Source organism: Hevea brasiliensis, chromosome 18, assembly GCF_030052815.1.
Source record: "Hevea brasiliensis isolate MT/VB/25A 57/8 chromosome 18, ASM3005281v1, whole genome shotgun sequence".
NCBI lineage: Eukaryota > Viridiplantae > Streptophyta > Magnoliopsida > Malpighiales > Euphorbiaceae > Hevea > Hevea brasiliensis.
In genome coordinates, this window is record NC_079510.1 from 45,947,237 (window position 1) to 45,967,033 (window position 19,797).

Below are 19,797 nucleotides of genomic sequence, written 5' to 3' on the forward strand. Positions count from 1 at the left end.
TTATTATTATTATTTTCAATTATTAATAATAATATCATTAAATATTAAAAATTATTTTATAGCCCACATGCCATCATGTATATGTAAAACTGAACTTATTTTACATTAAAAGGATAAACTTGACTATAAACTCAACTATATTCATGTCTCTCTATTTCTCTCACTTTCACTGAAATTCTAGTTTCAATTTGAATTGCTTAAATTTTGAATTCCAATGGTTTGATATTTGATTTTAAATTTATTAAATTTATATTTATTAATTTTTAATTTATTAAAAATAATAATTAAATTTTTATATTCACAAAAAATATTATAATGTTAATTATATTATATATCTAAAATATTAATTTTTAATGCTCCTTTGGACACAATTTTTATTTTTTAATATTTACAGAGATGAGGGTCCTAATTTTACAAAAAAACTTCGGGGCACACGATAACCCCTCGCCCCATGGTATACATAGTGGCCGAGTGGATGCGCTTGTACAAAACCCAAATGGAAACCGCTTTTCAGGCCAGGTGACTCACCAGAGCTCGTCGATCAACCGATGACTCGGTTCTTTTTCTGCGACCTCTACTCTTTCTGTCTCTCCTCTCTCCAGACCTCAAGTAGTAACTAGTTTTATCATAGAACACATTGCGTGTGGGGCAGTTCATTCTTGTTGTCTGATGCTGTTTTGTCATGATGTTAGATTTGGCTGCAAAGAAGTGTGTATCATGCAGCTCGAAGGATATGCAGCCTATGACAGAAGAAAATGCAACTGAAATGAAGCCAAAGGTTGGTGTTCTAAATAGTGTTTTCTGTTTTCTTTTTATTTAACATTTTGTTCTCAGCCGGTAAATTTTTTAGGTTGCTGGGTGGAATTTGGTGAATGAAGATGGTAAACTGAAGCTGAATCGATCATGGAAAGTAAAGAGTTTCACCAAAGGATTGGAGTTATTTCAGCTAGTAGGGAATGTTGCTGAAACAGAAGGTATTTATCCCTCGTTTATGCTTGGCAATGGTGCATTTCTACTTTGGTCAATGCAGGTCATCACCGGATCTTCATCTTGTTGGATGGAACAATGTGAAAAATGAGATATGGACTCATGCGGCTGGTAAGAGCTTCTTGCTAATCACATGAATCATGTAGGAGGTTAATTTAAGACCTAGTCCAGCCTCCTTTCCTTCTCATTATCTAAGCCAAGTCTCTAAGAACATTTTCCTTCTTGCCTTGTTTTACTTTATTCAAGCTTTGTCCCTTTTTTCATTCTCAATGAAATAAGTCAAGGGCATTAAATATGAAAAAATTGTGTTGCCAAGCATGTAACCTTCCAGTTTGAAGGAACTAATGATGGGCATTAAACTTTCAAAGATCTAGGAAGAGATCTTTTGAGCCTCAATGTCAGGGGTGGATCTTCACCTGTTCATCTTCCCTGCCGTCCCCCACCTTCCTGCTTCGGGGGTGGCTTCATATTTGACAAAGGTGGACATTTCTCGTATGACCACCGGCGATGTTAAGCTTTTAATGCCAAACCTTATATTTTTAGTTGATCCATAAATTTCTTTTTATGCAGAGATGGTTTTAAATAACTTTTTCTCTTTGTACTATTTTCGTCTATGCTAAGGTCCTCTATCATCAACCAGGAAATTATAAGTAGAGAGGGGAAGAAGCAGTGAAAATCTTCAAGCTCGCACTCTAATGAACTTTAAAAGAAGTAATGAGAAATCCTCTTTTGCAAAAATCTTTCTCAGAATCAGTAATCCATCAAACTGTTAAGACACTTACAGAAATTATTCTTGTCATCACATTCTACTCTTGAAAAGAACTTTTTGATGATAAAATGCTTAATTGTTTAGCTAGTTATTGCCTAAATGTTATCTTTCAGTAAATTGTTTATTGAAATGACTTCAAAAATTAGGTTCCATTTGTTTCCTAGGACAAGTTTGTGAAGGCCATTTGGCAAAGCGGGTTTAACAAGAGCTTGCAGAGAGAGAGAGAGAGTGTGTGGAGAGGCATAGAGAGAGAAAAAAAAAACTGATAAATAATTTGAAATAACTAAAACAGAATTGATGAGCATCTTCCTTTGCTGTAGGGCCTTATTTAGGATTACATGTAGAGGGGTCAATTTAAATATAGATAAATAATTATTATAATTAATAAAAATTTATAAATTGCATTTTTGTCAAACAATAATCAATATTCATAGTTTTTTGATAAATCATATATCTAAGTTGAATATAAAAAAAAAAATAGCAGTTAATTGCATTATCATATGTGACATTTCTACTGCCTAAACTAATCTATATATATATATATATATATAGAAAAGACAGAAACTCTTCTTCAGGATACATGTGTAATGTTGGTGACAGATTGGCGAGTTCATATTCTAGAAATGCAAAATAATACAAACTATGGCAAGAAATATAGATGTCCAGGCATACGCCTAAAAGAGCAAGAAACTCATATAGCAATTTCTCTAGGGGTTATAAAGAATTATTGTTCTTTCCAAGCAAATTTTTGCTGCATTTAAGGAAAATTTGATTTGCGTAAAGGAAGGGTATATGACATCGTAGAATGACAATTTATTTAAGATGAGCATTTTTCTTATTTAGTTTCTCAAATTATAATTATTTAAAGTTTTTTTTTTATTATTTTTCTTTTTTTTTTTTTGGGTGTGATTTCGGTTACAGTGACTCCTGTTCTGAACTGCCATCAAGTAAATTTATATGTTATGTCTAAAGCTCTATCTTTATTTTTTCCCACGTAGCATGCGTTCTTTTTTTTCCCTTCTAAGATTTAAATTCACCGTTGTGGATAAAATATTTTACATGAGTTTTTTGTCACCTAACCTCAATCCCAAACAGAGACATATTAGTTTGGAACACTTCAACAGTTCAACTAATATGTAAATGCCATTTAGCACTAGGATAGTCATTTCCAGCTTAGATCATGAATACATTAGCCAAGCACAATGTCATCAAGTTGAACAATGAAGGCTAAATCCATATGCATTTATAGACTGCAAAAGAAAATGTACCAGCAAGGGGCTACTATTATAAATTACAATGAACAAGTTACCTACAGTCCAATATCTGATTCTCATCTTGCTACGGGCTTCTGCAAAAGTGCAGTCAAGTAAACCTCCCCATTCTTCAAGCCACCTGAATCAGTCTTATTCCCTACTGCCCACTTCACCTTCTTGTAACCCAACTTCCCAATCAAAGGCCTATAAATCTTGTCAAGATCCACCCCTTTACTAAAGAAATGATCCAACCAGAAGTAGCCACCACCTCTCAACACCCTATCCACATCATAGAACAAAAACTCCATCATCTTTAATGGTAACCACCTGTTCACTGCACGTCCACACCTCACCAGATCCACCACTCCATCAAACACCGGCAAACGCTGCTGTAATGGCATGTGAAGTGGCACCAAACCTCTCAATGCCACCACTTCATTATTAGGTGCATTGAAATTCATTGTGGTAGTGATTACAGTCACATTGTACTGCTTCATTCTTGCTGCAAAAGTACCAGTGCTGCCGCCAATATCAATGCCAAGTCTGATCACAGAATTAGCTGATTTTGCTACTTGTAAAAGCTGTGGAATTGGGAGATCTAGCTCTGTTTTATAAGTTATAAACCTTGACATCTCAGCGCCTATATCAAAATCAAGATTCGGGCTTTGTTTAGCGAGACAATAAAAGGATTTGCAAGAATATTGAGCCCATATTATGTTGGACTCGAGAAATGAGGAAGGGAAAGGATTTCGTGGGAGAGAAGAAGGGGCTTTTGATGGGGTTTTGGAGAAGCACCGGCGGCGGGGAAGTGGGTGGCAGCCGCGGAGGATTAAAGACTCAGCAAGATCAGAGTCAAGAGGGCAAAGAGAGTAAGGAGTGTAGCTCATGTAATTGTGGAGAAGGTCCGGGTGGTTGTGACAGGACGAAGCTATAGGGGATAAGTGGGAATAGAGAAGGAGATCTGCAGGGATGGTGGGCTTGGATTGAGAGGTGGTAAGAGAGGTGGGGGTGGAAGGTTGGTGGCGCGTGAGGTGGTTGATGGTGGCTCGTATGGTTTGCAATTGTTGGAGAAGATGGTCAGGGACTTGTAAAGGAGCTGGGGGTTTGGGGGATTGAAGAATGGGAGCAGAGAGGTGGTAGAGGGCGAGGATGTTGGTGGCGACCATGGCTAGGAGAAGGAACAGGTTCAAGCCCATGTCGAAACCCGGTTGCTGCTAATTTCTTGATTCTCGGGTTGCAGACGCTTGAATTCTTGGCTTCCTGATGCTTTGATCTTTGAGCTCTTCAGGGTCTGTTGGATTGGGTGAAGAGAGTTCAGTAGAGTAAGTAAGATAAGATAAAAAAGAAGAAATGAGATAGTATGATAAGTGGTGATAATAATTTTATTTTATTCTATTAAACTATATTGAAAGATAAGGTTAAATTTAAAAATTATAAAATTATTTATTTTATAAAATTTATTATTTGATAGTGAAAAAAATATTTTAGAGATTTTTTAAAATTAATATGAATTATATAAAAAATTAAAAAATAAAATTTTTTTTAACTCTCTTCAATTTACTAAATTGGTGGGTTAGAAATGAGAAAATTTTGAGAGGTTTTCAATCTCTTAAATAACTCTCCAAAATCCTCTCCATCTATCAACCCTCCATTTCAAATAAGTGAAAAATTTTTTAAAATTATCTTTTATTTTCCCTTATCACCATAACCCCTTAATCCAAATAATGGGTTAAGCTCAGTGTTTGGTGTTGACTAAAGAATAATGGTAAATTTCAATATTAATCCTTGAATTTTAAATGCTATAACAGCATCATCCCTACACTTTAATATGTAAAACTAAATTGATTGAACTTTGAGTTATAGTAATAAACTCACTGTAGCATATTTTTGTTAGTATTTGATTACCAAGAAGAGAATGATGTCCCCATCACCCCTTTGAAATTTTGCTTGTGATTCTAGTATTTGATTATTAAGACTGAAGATTTGGAGCTATTTTTTTTTTATTTTTCTAATTTGGAGCTATTTAGGTTTGAGCATCTATGACCCTTGCGCCTAACTACTTGCTCATATTGAACCTCTTTTATGGATGATGGTGTTTCTCCCTTCCCATTCAACAATCTTACTTGGAGTAGAGAGATGAGCGACAGTGCAACGTTGTTTTAGTGGCTAGGTCTTCTCTTTCGTGCTTAGGCCTTTTGAGTTGGGGTTGAGTTGGGCTACTTTCTGTATTAAGCTTGTTCTTTGCGCCTCTTATTTTCTTCTCTTTGTATCTGTTCTAGAGCTATGATGTGTAATATCTTATTTTAACAAATGTAATAAAAATTTGAGGAGCTAGGCATTTGAGAACATTTTTCTTCCTTCTCTTTGCCCTCTCTTCATCATCCTTTCTGTTTGACATTTGTAATTTCCACCTATTTGTCTCCTTCTTCCTTCGAACTAAGCAAACATCTCCTTCATTTCACAAGGGTGAATTTAGAAAAAAAAATTTTTTTCTTCTCTCTTTGCCCTCTCTTCATTTTGATATTTGCAATTTCCACCTATCTGTCTCCTTCTTCCTTCGAACTAAGCCAACATCTCCTTCATTTCACAGGGGTGAATTTAGAAAAAAAAAAAATTTAGGGTCAACATATAGAAAAAAATTTATAGGTTTAAGATTTTATTAATAAAGAGATGGTCAATTTTTTTTTAAAAAAATACTAATCCACCACTTATTTACAGAAATATATTATAAAAAAAAGGAATCAATTGATCCTCATTTTTATTAATACATCTGCGAATGTAAATCCATCAACCTTATTCATATATACAAACTCAGTAGGCTAACACCATTGCTTTCCAATTTCCTCCGCCCTCGCCACCATCCATAAGCCTCAGCCACCTTGCCTCTGCCGCATCAACCACCTCCATAGGTTCTTAAGTTGATTTGGTGAGTTCTTTCTTCCAATTTTTTCCTTAATCCCTCTTTTACTTCTTTAATTTCTCCTACCTTTCAATTTCAGAAGTAAATTCCAAGGAGTTAAAATAAAGACCCAAATAGTATTAAGTAATTCCTAAAAATAATTCAAAGGTTTTTTTATTGGGTTCATTTGAAATAAATTATTCATAAGAAAAGAATTTTAAAAAATTTCATAAACGTATGTATAAATTTTATTTTTTTTAAATAAAATTTTTTTAAATTAAAAATATTAAACACTTTCATTTTTAAATATAAAAATTAATAAAAAAAATCAATTGAATTGCAAAATTCTATGGTCCAAATAAAGAATAAGCAAAAAAGTTAGTATATATATATATATATATATATATATATATATATATATATATATATATATATATTACCTAAACTGCCGTATATTCTTAAAATTAATTATAATTCTATTTTTATTATTGAAATTAATTTTAAAGTTTGTATAAATTTAAAATTCTTAGCCTACTTATATTTAATTTCAATAAAATATAAAATTTTATTATAAAAAATTAATTAAAATATAAAATTAATAAAAAATAAGAATAAAAAATATTATTTATCTATCTATTATTTTTAAAAATATAAAAAAATATATTTATAGCGACAGATAAAAATTTTATTGTCAATAATGTATATTAAAGATAATAACATGCTAATTCATATAAATTTATCGCTAATAATATTTAGTAATAAAAATATACATCGCTAATAATTTTAGCAATTAGTGCTTTCTAAACGAATCGTCGCTAATCTTTTGGAAATAAAATTTATCACTAAATCCTTTAAAATGTCAATTTCACAATTTTTTATATTGTCTCTAATAGTTTTTAGCGACAATATATTTGTCACTAAATACTTAATAATTTCATTTTTTTAATATTACAATAATTAATATAAATTAAAATTTTAATATTATTTTAATAATAACTCTACTTTATACTAAAAAAATATATTATAATTCATAATATAATAATTCTATAATTATAACCTATAAGTATTATTAATTTGTTAAAATTTATTTAATTTATTTAAATAAAATTAATAAGTTAATATATATATATTAATTAAATAAAAATTTAGCATTAATTACATATTAAAATCAAGAATTTAAATTTTTAATCACATTGAAGTAAATGAACAACAATATTGATCATAAATTTAAAGCTTTTTTTAATTATTTACATTGATAAAATATAACTTTAATCAAATTTAAAATTTATTTTTATATATAAACAAATTTTATTTATTTCATTTTTAATAAGAATAAAAATAAATAATTTTATATTTTCAAATTATTATTTAATATAAAATTAAAAAATAATTTATATTGAAAATTTTAATGAAATTATTATAATTGCATTTAAATTTTGAATAATTTAAGTAAATAGAATAAAACTAAACTAATTTAGGTAAATAAAATGAAACTAGCACTAATTTTATAATTTTAATAAAATCAATTAAAATTTAAATAAAATTAAAAAAGTTCTTATGATTTTTTCAACTAATTAGTCCTATTTTCAAATTAATTTTATTATATACATTAATAAAATATTATAATTTACAAATATATTAAAAATTTTTAAAAAATACTATTTATAAAAATTATTTAGTATTTATTTGGATAATTAATTTCTTAAAATAAAAGTAAATTTTAATTTTATATTAAAATATAATAAAAAATCATAATATCAAATTTAAATGTTTATTCATTTTCAATTTTTATCTATTTATATAAATTTTATAATATTATGTAATGGTTAAATGACTAAAAAAATTAAAATCTTTACATATTTCTTCAATTTTAGTCAAACCTTTTAATTTTATGAATTTAATTTCAAGCTTTGACATTAATTTCAATTTTATCAATTAGCCTAAGTGGATTACTTAAGTAACAATAGCAATTCAAATATTTGTATATATTATTAATATTAGCCATTTTTTTATTTTTATATCAATTTTAACAGTTATTCTCAAATTAATATAAAATATTATTTTAATTAATGTAATTATTATTTTAAAAATTATAATTACATTTATTTTGATTTTATTATTTGTTTGCACTTTATTTTTAGATATTTTATTTTATCTTCTTTTTTATTAAATTTAAAATAAAATAATAAGAAAGATGTGAATTAAAAATATAAGTAAAAAAAGGGAGAGAAAAATTAAAAATTCAAATAATAGTATTAGATATATTATTCATTTATTATTTTTTTTATCATCATGAAGTTGTTAAAATTAATAAAAATATTAAAATTATTAAAATATATTAATAAAATTAAAAGGAGTAGTTAAAATTGATAATAAATGAAAAAATTTAAATTATTTTTGCCAATTGATAAGTTAATTGTTTTTAATTAAATTTATTATTAGAATTGAAAACACTTGAAAAGGTTTATGATTAAATTGATATAATTAAATTTTTTTACTAAAATTAATAATTGACATAAAAATTTTATTTTTTTTATCTTTATTTAATTATATAAATATATGAGTATTTAGAGTTATATTAAAAAATAAAATTAATATATGATATATAATTATAACAATGTATTTTTAAATTATATAATTTAAATTTTCATCAACATATTTACCATATATATTTTTTAAATAAATCAATTTTCTTAATTTTTAATTTTTAATTTACCTTACATAGAATTATATATATATAAATTAATAAATAATAAAAATTCATTGAATCATTAACCTAACTTGTTACTAATAGTGTTATATTCTTTTCTAATAGTTAATTAATAAATATAAAAATATGAATGGAAGAATTTACGAAATGATTAAATCATTTTATAATTTTTTAATTTACAATAAATAATATTAACATATTAAAATATTAATCTTATATATTATAATTCTTATTTCAAAAAATACTTATATATATAAATATCCTAACTCATAAATAATTTTATTAATAGAAAATGTCACAACCCAACCTATGGGCCGGATCGGCACTAGGACTTGGGTCAGCCTAAAGCCCCCGAGACCCATAGTAAGCCTAACTATTCCTCAACCTAATCCTAAGGCCCATTTGGGCCCAATTTCAAGAATTCAACCTGACAGAACCCGACCATAAAATGGACCATACAACGGGGAGTTTTTGACTCGCCCGACCTATAAATACAATATATAATAATTTGGGGAGCTCAGCTCACCCTCCATATAATCATAATGCTATAAATTCAATTGGGAGCTCAGCTCCCTCATTCAATCCCAGCAAACATACATCTAATAATTTTACAGATCCAACACAGTAATTATAATATAGACCCAAATTAAATAAATACTTCTAACATATGCAAAATTCTAGGAGTTAGTAAAATTATACAAACATCATAAATATTAATGGATGAGTTGCGAGGGAGAGAGGCAGGCTAAAACTCAACAAGAAATCTCCTGTATCTTGAAAAAATAAGGTAAACAAGAGTGAGCGTTCAACTCAGAGAGTAAAATACCAATTTTAACTATAATTTCTATAGCTATCTAAAGCTAATGCATCCTAAAGAGTGGAATGCAATACTATCAAAATTTTCATGCACATCACATCATAACAGTAAAAAGGCAATTTGGAGGACTTACACACCCAATAATGTTCAAAGAGTACATATATGGGAGCTGATCCCCTATACAACTCTCTTAATCCAACCTCTGCCAGTGAGTGTCTCTCAAGCTAGACTTTCGCTTAATAAATTAAATGCGGGGTCAACGAGTGTCTCTCAAGCCATGCTTACCCCGACTTATTCATAAAGGACCGAGTCCCAACAAGTGTCTCTCAAGCCGCGTCTACCCATCCTATCCATATCCAATACCACACACCACACGCACGCCAACGCACGCACACTGCTCCAATTACTATAAACAACAACCATGACACTTCATCAATTAAAAATGCATTATAAAATGTGCTTAGTGTTTAACTATATAGATACATATTTATAAGTGATGCATGGGAATGCTTGAGCATATAAAAATATTGAAATTATAATTAAAATTAATATTTTACTCACAGACTTAAACCGAGGTCACTGCAGCTGCTAGGCAGAGGAGGAAGGTTGCCCCAGTTCACCTGACAAATTTCATTACAATTATTTGATATATTTGACTCAATATAAGTTTGAAAAAGATCAAAGACACCATAAGTCGTACCGAAAATCCGGCAAAGTCTCCCTTATACCTAGGACCTACCCAACCTGCAAAAGGGTTCAAAATGCACTTCTATATCCACAAGTCACATATTCACAACTCAATCACATCACATGGCCCCTCCTAGGCCCACTCAAACAGTCAACAACCACAATTTAAAAATTTATAATTTAGTCCCTATAATTACCCTTTTTTGTAAAAACTACCCAATTGAGCTCTAAAAATTCTAAAACTTTACCCCGCGGTTCTTAGCAATATTATTAAGCTAATTTAAAAGAAATTATATTTTTCTAAGCCACCATGAATATTTTATAGATTTTTAATCGAAATCAGGCATTAGATAATTAAGAAAAATGAGGGTTTGGGTTTACCTATGCTAATTCCGACCCTTGAGACGCGTTCGGGATGTCTAAAAATGGTGGGGTAGCCTATACTCTCAACTCGATTCTAAAGCTTTCCTGGTAGTCTGTCTGCCTGGCTCGAAATTGCAGACCCGAGTAACCGTCGAATTTTCACAAATTGAATGTACCTACGCAAAGCCCACAAAATGGGGGTTAGTATATAATTTTTACGAAATTTTCTAAACTCATTTAATGCTCAGAAAAATACCGCGAAGTTTCACGGGACCCACTAGAAAATGGTATCGGAAAAATTTGAAATGGGTGTTGCCGTGAAACTCTCGACGAGTGGAGCACTCTAGTACTCTCGGATTTTTTGTGGGGTTTACGGTTTTCGAGAAATCTAGCTCAAAATTTAAAATTGGCTAAAATTTTCTGAGCAAAAATTGGACAAATTGCTCGATGGATTTTTATGTTCTTGGTGTCTATGGAAAGCTCTCGAGGTGTAGATGTATTTTGGGACAAGACACGGTCGGATTGATGGTAGAATTGGTCGAAATCGGCTCAGGAAGTCGAAGCGGCGTGCTGCGCGCATAAGGGGAGAAAGGGAGAGTTTTTCAGCGATCTGGAGGGCAGTCTATGGTGGGGGAAGGGTGGAGGTGGTGCGCCAGCATGTGGGGGAGGGCTAGGTGGCGGCAGCCGGGGGTGAGGAGGAGAGAGAAAAGAGAAAACGAGGAGAGAAGAAGAGAGGGTCGAGAAAGAAGAAAAAGATAAGGCCGGTCCGATTCGATCAGTTCCCAATCTCATGGCAAAAACAAGGGAGACAAATGAGTGCGTAGCACCCGGATCTATCAAAACACGAGCCTCGTAGGAACATACTAGAATAATATCTGCCACAACTGCATTGGAAGCCTGAGCATTCTAGTGGGTCAAGGTAAAATCCTGACCTTGACCCCTACCCTGTATTGCAGAACCCTGAAATTGACTTCTACCTCCTGACCTACCTCCAAATCCATATCCTCCTTGTCCTCGACCCTGTTGGCCACTAAACTGACTGTCTGCATGCTGGAAGTACTAGGATATAATTGACGAGGAACATTTGCAACAGAACCCTGTGACCCCATCTGTGGCTCGCTGAACACGGGACATTCTCTAGCAAAGTGACCCTGTTGGTCACATCGAAAACATACTCCTGAACCCATCATACAAGGTCCTAAATGTCCTCTTCCATATTACGTGCAAGGTGCCAAGGAAGATCCTGAACCAGACCCGAAACTACTGTAACCCAAACTGTGACCACTGCTGGATCCGTACCCTGGTCTGAATCCTCAAGATTGTGTTTAAAACCACCCTTTTTATTGTTTCTACTCCTTCCTCTGTAGTGACTTTGGCCTCTACTATCCGTGGTACCCATGCAGGGAATACCTGAAGAACCCTCTGCTCTATTCTTCTTTGCCCTTCCATTGTCATCTCCTGTATAGCTAATTTCAATCTGTCAGGCTTGATCAACTACCACATCAAAAGATTGATCAGAGATCATAGCCAGGTTTGCATACCTCTTGTCCAGCCCCTTTAGGAACCTCTTTACCTTCATACTTTCTGTAGCCACTGCTGTGAGAGCATACCTACTCAGTTCCAAAAATTCTATAGCATATTCATCTACTGATCTGCCATTCTGTTTAAGGCCTCAAAGGCCCACTACTTTTGATCTCTGAAGCTTTTTGGCACAAACCTGTTGATGAACAGTTCCACAAATTGGGTCCAAGATAAACCCTCAATATGAGGTAGTCCGTAGTCTGTCATCCACTGCCTTAGCACTGGCCCCAATACATGCTCCACACACTCTACCAATCTCCTGTCAGTTAACTGCAGTTCCACCCCTGCCTGTTTACAGGAGTCTGATGTGTCCCAACCGCAAGTGCACGGGTCGTTCAAGTAGTATAGAAAAAGATATCGTTCCCACGAGGAGTTGTGTTAATGATTGAATTTTTCATGTAAAACAAAGTATGTTAAAATTGTATTTTAATCAGATTTTATAAAAGAAATTTAGGAATTTGAAGCATAAGGTATGAAAATGCAAAACTAAATTCAAACAATGACTAATATAATATTTGCAAAATAAAGAAATTGATAATATTAATTATGAAAATTAATAAAATGAGATTAAACTAAACACTCAAAAGTAAAATTCTAAGCAATAATTGATAAAGACGATTCTGGAGTTAAGGGTTCATATTTAAGTCATTTTGGAATTTTCCCTAGCTAGCCCAATCCATGAAATTTATGGGTTTAAAGGAGATTAATTCTAAAATCCTTTGAAAACTCTTTCGAGTGAGACAAAGAGTGTCTTAATTAACTTAATCCTACTTTCGTGAAGTTAAAATTAACCAAGACCCATTAGATTCTTTAATCAATCTATTAAGACCCTCTTAACCCTTAGTCTATTTCTAGATCTAAGTTAATTAAGTCCAATTTCTTGATTAACTATCACTTGGTTTTCTCCTTTCGGTGCTTCAACCAAGGATTAAGAACATAACTTAATGGGGCCCTTCATTAAGCATGTGAATAAGCACACAAGAAATGGATTAAACCTCATAAATTCATTAAATTGGGACTAACCCAGTTCAAATTCACAAAAATAACTAAAATATTACATCCCTTACTCCAGAATCAAAGAAAACTACTCACTATCCATAATATTTACAAGATATTCTGAGTTAATATGGAAATAAAGCTTTAATCTAAGCTAAGAAACAAGAAACCCAATACTAGAAAGGTAGGAAATATGTAAGAAAAGAAGGAAAATTCCAAATCTAGTTGGAAATGGTGTGGGAGACGTTTTTGACTCTTCAGCTGCTGCCCTCTTCCTTTTCCTTTTCTTTCTCTCCTCTTCTCCCCTTTCTAAAATGGGATAAGGATCTATTTATAATTTTTTTCTGACAAGGAGCCCTAAAATGGTGTGTTTGAAGTGTGATTTTCTGAGAGAATCTTCTGCCAGCTCATTATGAAGTCTTTGTGGGACAGCATAAGTGGATTGCATAAGTTATGCAGTCCCTTATGCAGTTTTCGACTGGTTTCTGGCTCTCTTATGCGAAACTGCATGAGCAAGGTGCAAGATTGCATAGGTTATGCACAATTCTGTGAGGGTGCATATGGGAGGCACAAATCTGCATAAGTTATGCGGCAACTTATGCAGATTTCGACAGGTAGTGGGGACACTTTCTTCTCCTTATGCAGAACTACATAACTTATGCGGCAAGGCCAATGCATATTTCAACTTTGAAACTTGTTTTTGACATCTTTGACTGTAGAAATCACTCCTCAATGGCAAAATTTCTTTTTAGTCCTTCAAAAACACCATTTTTCCTACAAAACAAAGTAAAAATTATAAATTAATCCAAAATTGGCAATTATGAAAAACTAACTAAATAACTAATGAAATTAGCTAAAAGTGACTAATAATCAAATAAAATGGCTATGAAATTAAACCTGAATGACTATGCAAAATGTATGCATCAAATACCTCCAAACTCAAGCTTTTGCTTGTCCTCAAGCTTTTGCTTGTCCTCAAGTAAACTTTAAAATGTAATGCAATTTTTAGGGGTGCCTTATCTAAAGAGCTATGAAAATCACCCATTAAAGTAACTTAACACACCTTTAGCCATACCAACAATCCATATACCCATCCTTCAAAAATGCAAAGAATTTAATGCTTATCCAAGCTTTCACCGCTTAGCCATCAAGTCAATTATCATTCAAAATTCCCAAACCAACCAATCAAAAGAGAGAGTCATGCTCAAAAGGAATTCTAGGACAATCAATAGTCAAAGTGTCTCTATATAGAATGATGGAATTAAATGAATGAATGGATAATTTTTCAATCCCATAGGCAAATTCCATACTCTTATCTCCACTAATATCGCAAGTACTATCAAGAGATCAAAGGTCTTTTTAGGGATGTAATGGGGCCATGGGGTTCAAAATGAGGCTAAGAAGAAAAAGGGGAAAAATGATTCAAAGCATGAGAATATTTTCAATCTTGAAAACATAAGGTACACTTCTTATTTTATTATTTTTTTTTTCTTTTTCTTTCTCTCTTTTTTTTATTTTATATATATATATATATGGACGAGAGAAATACACAATGAGAATTGTCAAGTGCTAGCATATTTTACAAAACACATAAAAATGGAGGGACACTTTGATACTTTAAACTTGTATCTTGTATTTTCTCTTGATGATTGTCCCTAAAAATGCCACCCCCAAACTCATTTCTTTTAATCACTTTGGGTGGATTTCTTTCAATTTGAATGACAATAGTGAAAAGCACATATACTAGCACTTTTACAAGATGACAAGCATTTCTTCTCCCTTTTATTGTATTTTTTTCTTTCTTTCTTTTTTTTTTTTTTTTTTTAATATCAGAGTATAAAGTGTACCTAATATTCAATTATCCTCATGAAAAGGGTTAGAGTGTTTGGGTCATTGGCTAGGTAGCAATAAGGGTTTCAAGAAAAATTAGGAATAAAAAGGCTCAAAAGGGTTTGTAAGGGTTAATTTTAATTAGGAAAAAGGCTAAAGGTTTAAAATGAGAAGGTTTAAATCAAAGAATGCCTAATTATCTCTCTTTTCAAGTATAAGCTGGTATTTCACCTTGAAAGGTTTAGAAAATTTGTTCTAGGATTGGTGAGACATCATTTGACTACCTTTTATCCAATAACTCCCTCTAAACACTCCAATCTCTAAAGGACTAGTTGGGTGGCTTTTTGGCTAAGAAGATATAGGCAAGGGATAAACACTTCAACATTTTGCACCTCTTAGGAAACTTTCAATTCACAAACCCAACTAAAGGTAAGTCAAATCACTCTCATAGGCAACTTTTCAATACTTAAGGGATTTGGCAAAAGATTTTAATGCATGATTCCTAAAAATGAGCAATGCATTAACTAAATAAAACAAATCTATTTGTAATATCTATATGGTATGATTCCTAGATAATGTGTAATGTATGTATATATGTATAATATAATATATGCAATCTAATTACAATGTATGTGTATGCTAATGAAATGGAATGAAATGTTTTTTTTTTATACTATTTCCTATATTAAATATGAAAACTTTTTGCAAAAATCAAAATTAAAACATTAATGCATATAATAACCCCAAACTCAAAATTGGACATTGTCCTCAATGTCAAAGGTAGTGCATAGTGAAATTCAAGTAAAAAATGAATAACTAGGTATTAGTGAAATGAAAAGCAAATGTGAAAGGTTACCTGGCATAGGACAGTGATTTAGCAGCTAAATTGTGAATTCAAGAGATGATGGTGATGCATAAGAAAGCTGCACAAGTTATGCAGAATAAATGCTGTACAGAACAGGTGCATAAGGAGAGTGCATAAGCTGTGTAGTATGGCATGAGTTGCATAAGAGACTGCACAGGCTATGCAGAATATTTGCAGAAAGAGTTTCACAGCTTGTGCAGTATATTGAAAAGCTGTAGCATAATGATATATCAAGGAAAAATGTGCAAACACCAGCAGAGGTATGTAAATATATACAGTGCATAAGCAGGCTGCACAAGTTATGCAGGTCCTCATGCAAGTTTCAGCAAAAAATGAAATAATAGGAAGTTGAGTGGTGCGAAACTACATAAGTTATGCACTAAGTTGTGCAGGTTTCGGCTGAAATTTGTAGTGTGAAAAGTCAGTTATGCAAAAGTGCATGACTTATGCGCTGCCTTATGCAAGTTTCGGCAGATAATAAGTGGTCTGAAAAATTGGTTATGCAAAAGTGCATAACTTGTGCACTCCCTTATGCAGATTTCGGCAGAAAATGGAGTCCCAGAAAATGTGGTTATGAAAAAGTGCATAAGCTGTGCGCTCCCTTATGCAGATTTCGGCAGATTTGAAAATGCAGGATTTGAAGTCATGCGAGAGTGCATAAGTTATGCACACACTTATGCAAGTTTCGGCAGAAATGAAATTTGGCAAAAATGTGACTGTGCAGAATTGCATAAGCTATGCACATCCTTATGCAGATTGCAGCAGAGATGAAAAATGACAAAAATTGTGGTTATGCAGGATTGCATAAGTTATACAATGGCTTATGCAGGTTTTAGGAGAGATAAAAAATGGCAAAATTTGTAGTCTAAAAGCTGCATAAGTTATGCAGTTACTTATGCACAATTCAACAAGATTGAGATTACAATTGAAAATGATTTGCAAGTTTGAAAAATACACTAGAATGAAGAAATATAATTCTATGAAGCATAAATCATGAGAGATTATCACTAAAAACACATCAATATATACAAAATCCATCACAATTGCATTATACAAGCTTGTAGAAGTGAGTTCTGCATAAGAGGCATTTGTGAATTATGCCATTTCAACTCAAACTCTACAAATTAACATTTAGCACATTAAAGCTCAATAAAAAATCTGCACAAAGTTGCATTTATCCACAAAAGAAAATGGATCTCCAAGTTATGCCAAGAAAATGTAGCATGTCCATATTGAATCACACAACCCAAATAAGCTCAAAACTACAAAAATGACCCACTTACCATCATATTAATATTAAAAACATAAATATATGAAGATAATACACCCAACCTCAGCCAATAAGAAATAGCTGACAACATATGCTGTAGAATTAGCTCACAAAAACTTTTTTGCACAAGCCAAAAGAATCTGCAACAAAGGCAACTAAAACAAATCAGTTTTGGGGAAATAGACAATTAAAATATCAAGTAAGAATAACTTCCCAACAGTGCAATAGCCTCTTGTCCTTCAAAATGCACCTACAAAAGGAGAAATAACAATGTCAAAATTGAATTTGAGGGATATTTAAAACAAAAATAATGCAAATAGAATAAACTTAATAAAAACAGAATAAATAAACTTGGGGTGCCTCCCAAGAGCGCTAATTTATGGTCCTTAGCTTGACCCTTGTCATGCTTCATGGTGGCTGGAATTGGAATTTATTGCTTCTATTTCCAATAGGTGCTTCAATGAATCTATACTTCATTTTCTTTCCATCACATAAGAAGATCCTTGTTGCTTTTTCTAAAAATCCAACCATTTCTTTCTTAACGACCTTTGGTGTATCTTTTTCTTTGAGAGATGGTTGCTTGACCTCATTTTTCTCCACTTACTCAAGTTGAAAGATTGGTGCCATATGACAAGGTGGATTACTCTTTATATATTGAGCAAATACAACCTCTTTTGGATTTTCATCATTGATAGTCCCTTCATGGACAAGACAACTTTCAAGAGAAGCCTTTGGATAGCTCTTTCTAAAGTGCTCTTTTTCTAACTCATCAACTATATTAATTCTCAAACAAGAGTCTACATCTTCATGTTGCTTCTTCTTGTCATTGCCAATATTGAAGACTAACTGATCCTCCCCGACTCTAAGAGTAAGCTTTTCACCTTTCACGTCAATCAAAGCACCAGCTGTAACCAGGAAAGGCCTCCCCAAAATGATTGGCATATGAGAATCCTCTTCCATGTCCAAAATGACAAAGTCAACTGGGATGTAAAATTTTCCAACCTTCAGTGGTATATTTTCCAAGATCCCTTCTGGATATTTAATTGATCTCATGCCAACCAAGAGAAATGTGGGTTGGCTTAAGATCTCCCATGTTAAGCTTCTCATAGATAGAGAGGGGCATAAGGCTTACACTAGCCCCTAAATCACATAAAGCTTTTACAGAACATGATTCCCCAATGTAGCATAGAATTGAAAAACTCCCTGGATCCTTGAGCTTTGGAGGAAGTATCCTTTGGAGGATAGCACTACATTCCTCAGTTAAGGCTACAGTCTCATAATCTTCAAGTCTTCTTTTGTTTGAGAGAATTTCTTTCAAAAACTTAGCATAAGAAGGCATTTGGGAAAGAGCATCGATAAAAGGCACATTTATATATAGCTTCTTCAAAACCTCTAAGAACTTCCCAAATTGCTTATCAAGTTTGGCTTTTTGAAATCTCTGTGGAAAGGGAAGCTGTGGCTTGTAAGGCTCTGGAGGTATGTATATCTCTTCTTTCTCTTTAACCTCCTCTTTACCTTTTTCTGCACTCTCTTGTTTTTCATCTCCCTCGACATCTTTCTCATTTTCTCTCTTCTCAACTTTTTCACTCTTCTCAATATGCACTATTTTACCACTCCTCAGTGTGATGGCATGACATTGCTCCCTTGGATTTTCTGTTTGACTATGAAGTTTTCCCATAGAATTGGTACTTGATGAGCATGCTTGTTGTGCAATCTGATTTTCCAGCATTCTATTGTGTGTTTGCATTTGTTCTAGCCTTGCTTGCATCTCTCTCATCTCTTCATCATGCTTAGTTTGATTAGCAAGAATTTGTTGTAATAAAGCCTCTGTGGTAGAACTTTGTTCTTGCTGTCTTGGTAAAGGTGCAGGATTTGCATTCTTTTGCTGAAAACTAGGTGGTGGTTGCCTAGGTTATTGGTATTGATGCCCTGTTGTTGTGGTGGAAAGTTCTGAGTTGAAGCTTGATTTTGCTAATTCTCCCATGAAAAATTGGGATGATTCCTCAAGCATATGAAGGATAATCTACTCCACAGCTCATTGTTCCTTCTGTATAAGTAACTTGTTGAGAACTTCCAGAGCATGATGATGAACTGACTAGCATACTTAAATCCTCCATTTTCTTAGCAAGGACATTAGTGAGTGCATCAAATTTGGCATTGATCATGTTGAATGGATCAAGCTCATACATTCCAGCAACTTGCCTTTTTTGAGTTGGAGTTGACCCTCTTGTACTACTCCATAAATGACTGTTCTTTGCTATTTTCTCTAACAACTCATAAGCTTCATCTTCATGCTTAATGATGAATTCCCCTCCAATTTGAGTATCAATGATTCCTCTGATAGCAGGAGTGACATTTGTGTAAAAATTCTGGTTTATCATCAATTTAGGAATGGCATGATGTGGACATTGTCTCTCCTACTCCTTCCATCTCATCCATGACTCATAAAGAGTCTCATCTTCTCTTGGTCTAAAAGCAATCATTTGATTTCTCAACTCTTGAGTTTTTCCAGGTGGAAAGTATTGGGCAAGAAATGCATCAGTGAGCTGCTCCTAATTTGTAATTGAGTTGTGAGATAAAGAATCAAGCCAATCCAATGCTCTATCTTTCAAAGAGAATGGAAACAATTTTAGCCTTGCTGCATCATCAGACACTCCTGGTTGCTTTTGCATGTCACAGATCATAACAAACTTCTTAAGATGAGTATGAGGATTTTCTGAAGGATGACCTCCGAATTGAGAATTCTGAATCATTCGTAGTACCCCAAAAT

The 19,797-nt window shown here is 32.6% G+C and overlaps 2 protein-coding genes and 1 non-coding gene across 3 annotated transcripts; 2 read left to right on the forward strand and 1 right to left on the reverse strand.

Moving 5' to 3' along the window:
- The first annotated feature begins 424 nt into the window (after positions 1-424).
- Positions 425-1,845, forward strand: LOC110638206 (pterin-4-alpha-carbinolamine dehydratase 2, mitochondrial). The gene is made up of 2 exons (XM_021788680.2): positions 425-778; positions 851-1,845. Exons 1-2 carry the CDS (start codon positions 683-685, stop codon positions 1,076-1,078), a joined length of 324 nt encoding a protein of 107 aa, XP_021644372.2. The 5' UTR covers positions 425-682; the 3' UTR covers positions 1,079-1,845.
- A 1,035-nt stretch (positions 1,846-2,880) lies between these two features.
- LOC110638207 (probable methyltransferase At1g29790) lies at positions 2,881-4,366 on the reverse strand. Its single transcript, XM_021788681.2, has one exon. The coding sequence runs from the start codon at positions 4,203-4,205 to the stop codon at positions 3,087-3,089; it is 1,119 nt and encodes a 372-aa protein (XP_021644373.2). The 5' UTR covers positions 4,206-4,366; the 3' UTR covers positions 2,881-3,086.
- A 15,052-nt stretch (positions 4,367-19,418) lies between these two features.
- LOC131176114 (small nucleolar RNA R71) lies at positions 19,419-19,526 on the forward strand. The gene has a single exon (XR_009146242.1). It is a non-coding gene; the product is annotated as a small nucleolar RNA R71 (small nucleolar RNA).
- Positions 19,527-19,797: the final 271 nt, after the last annotated feature.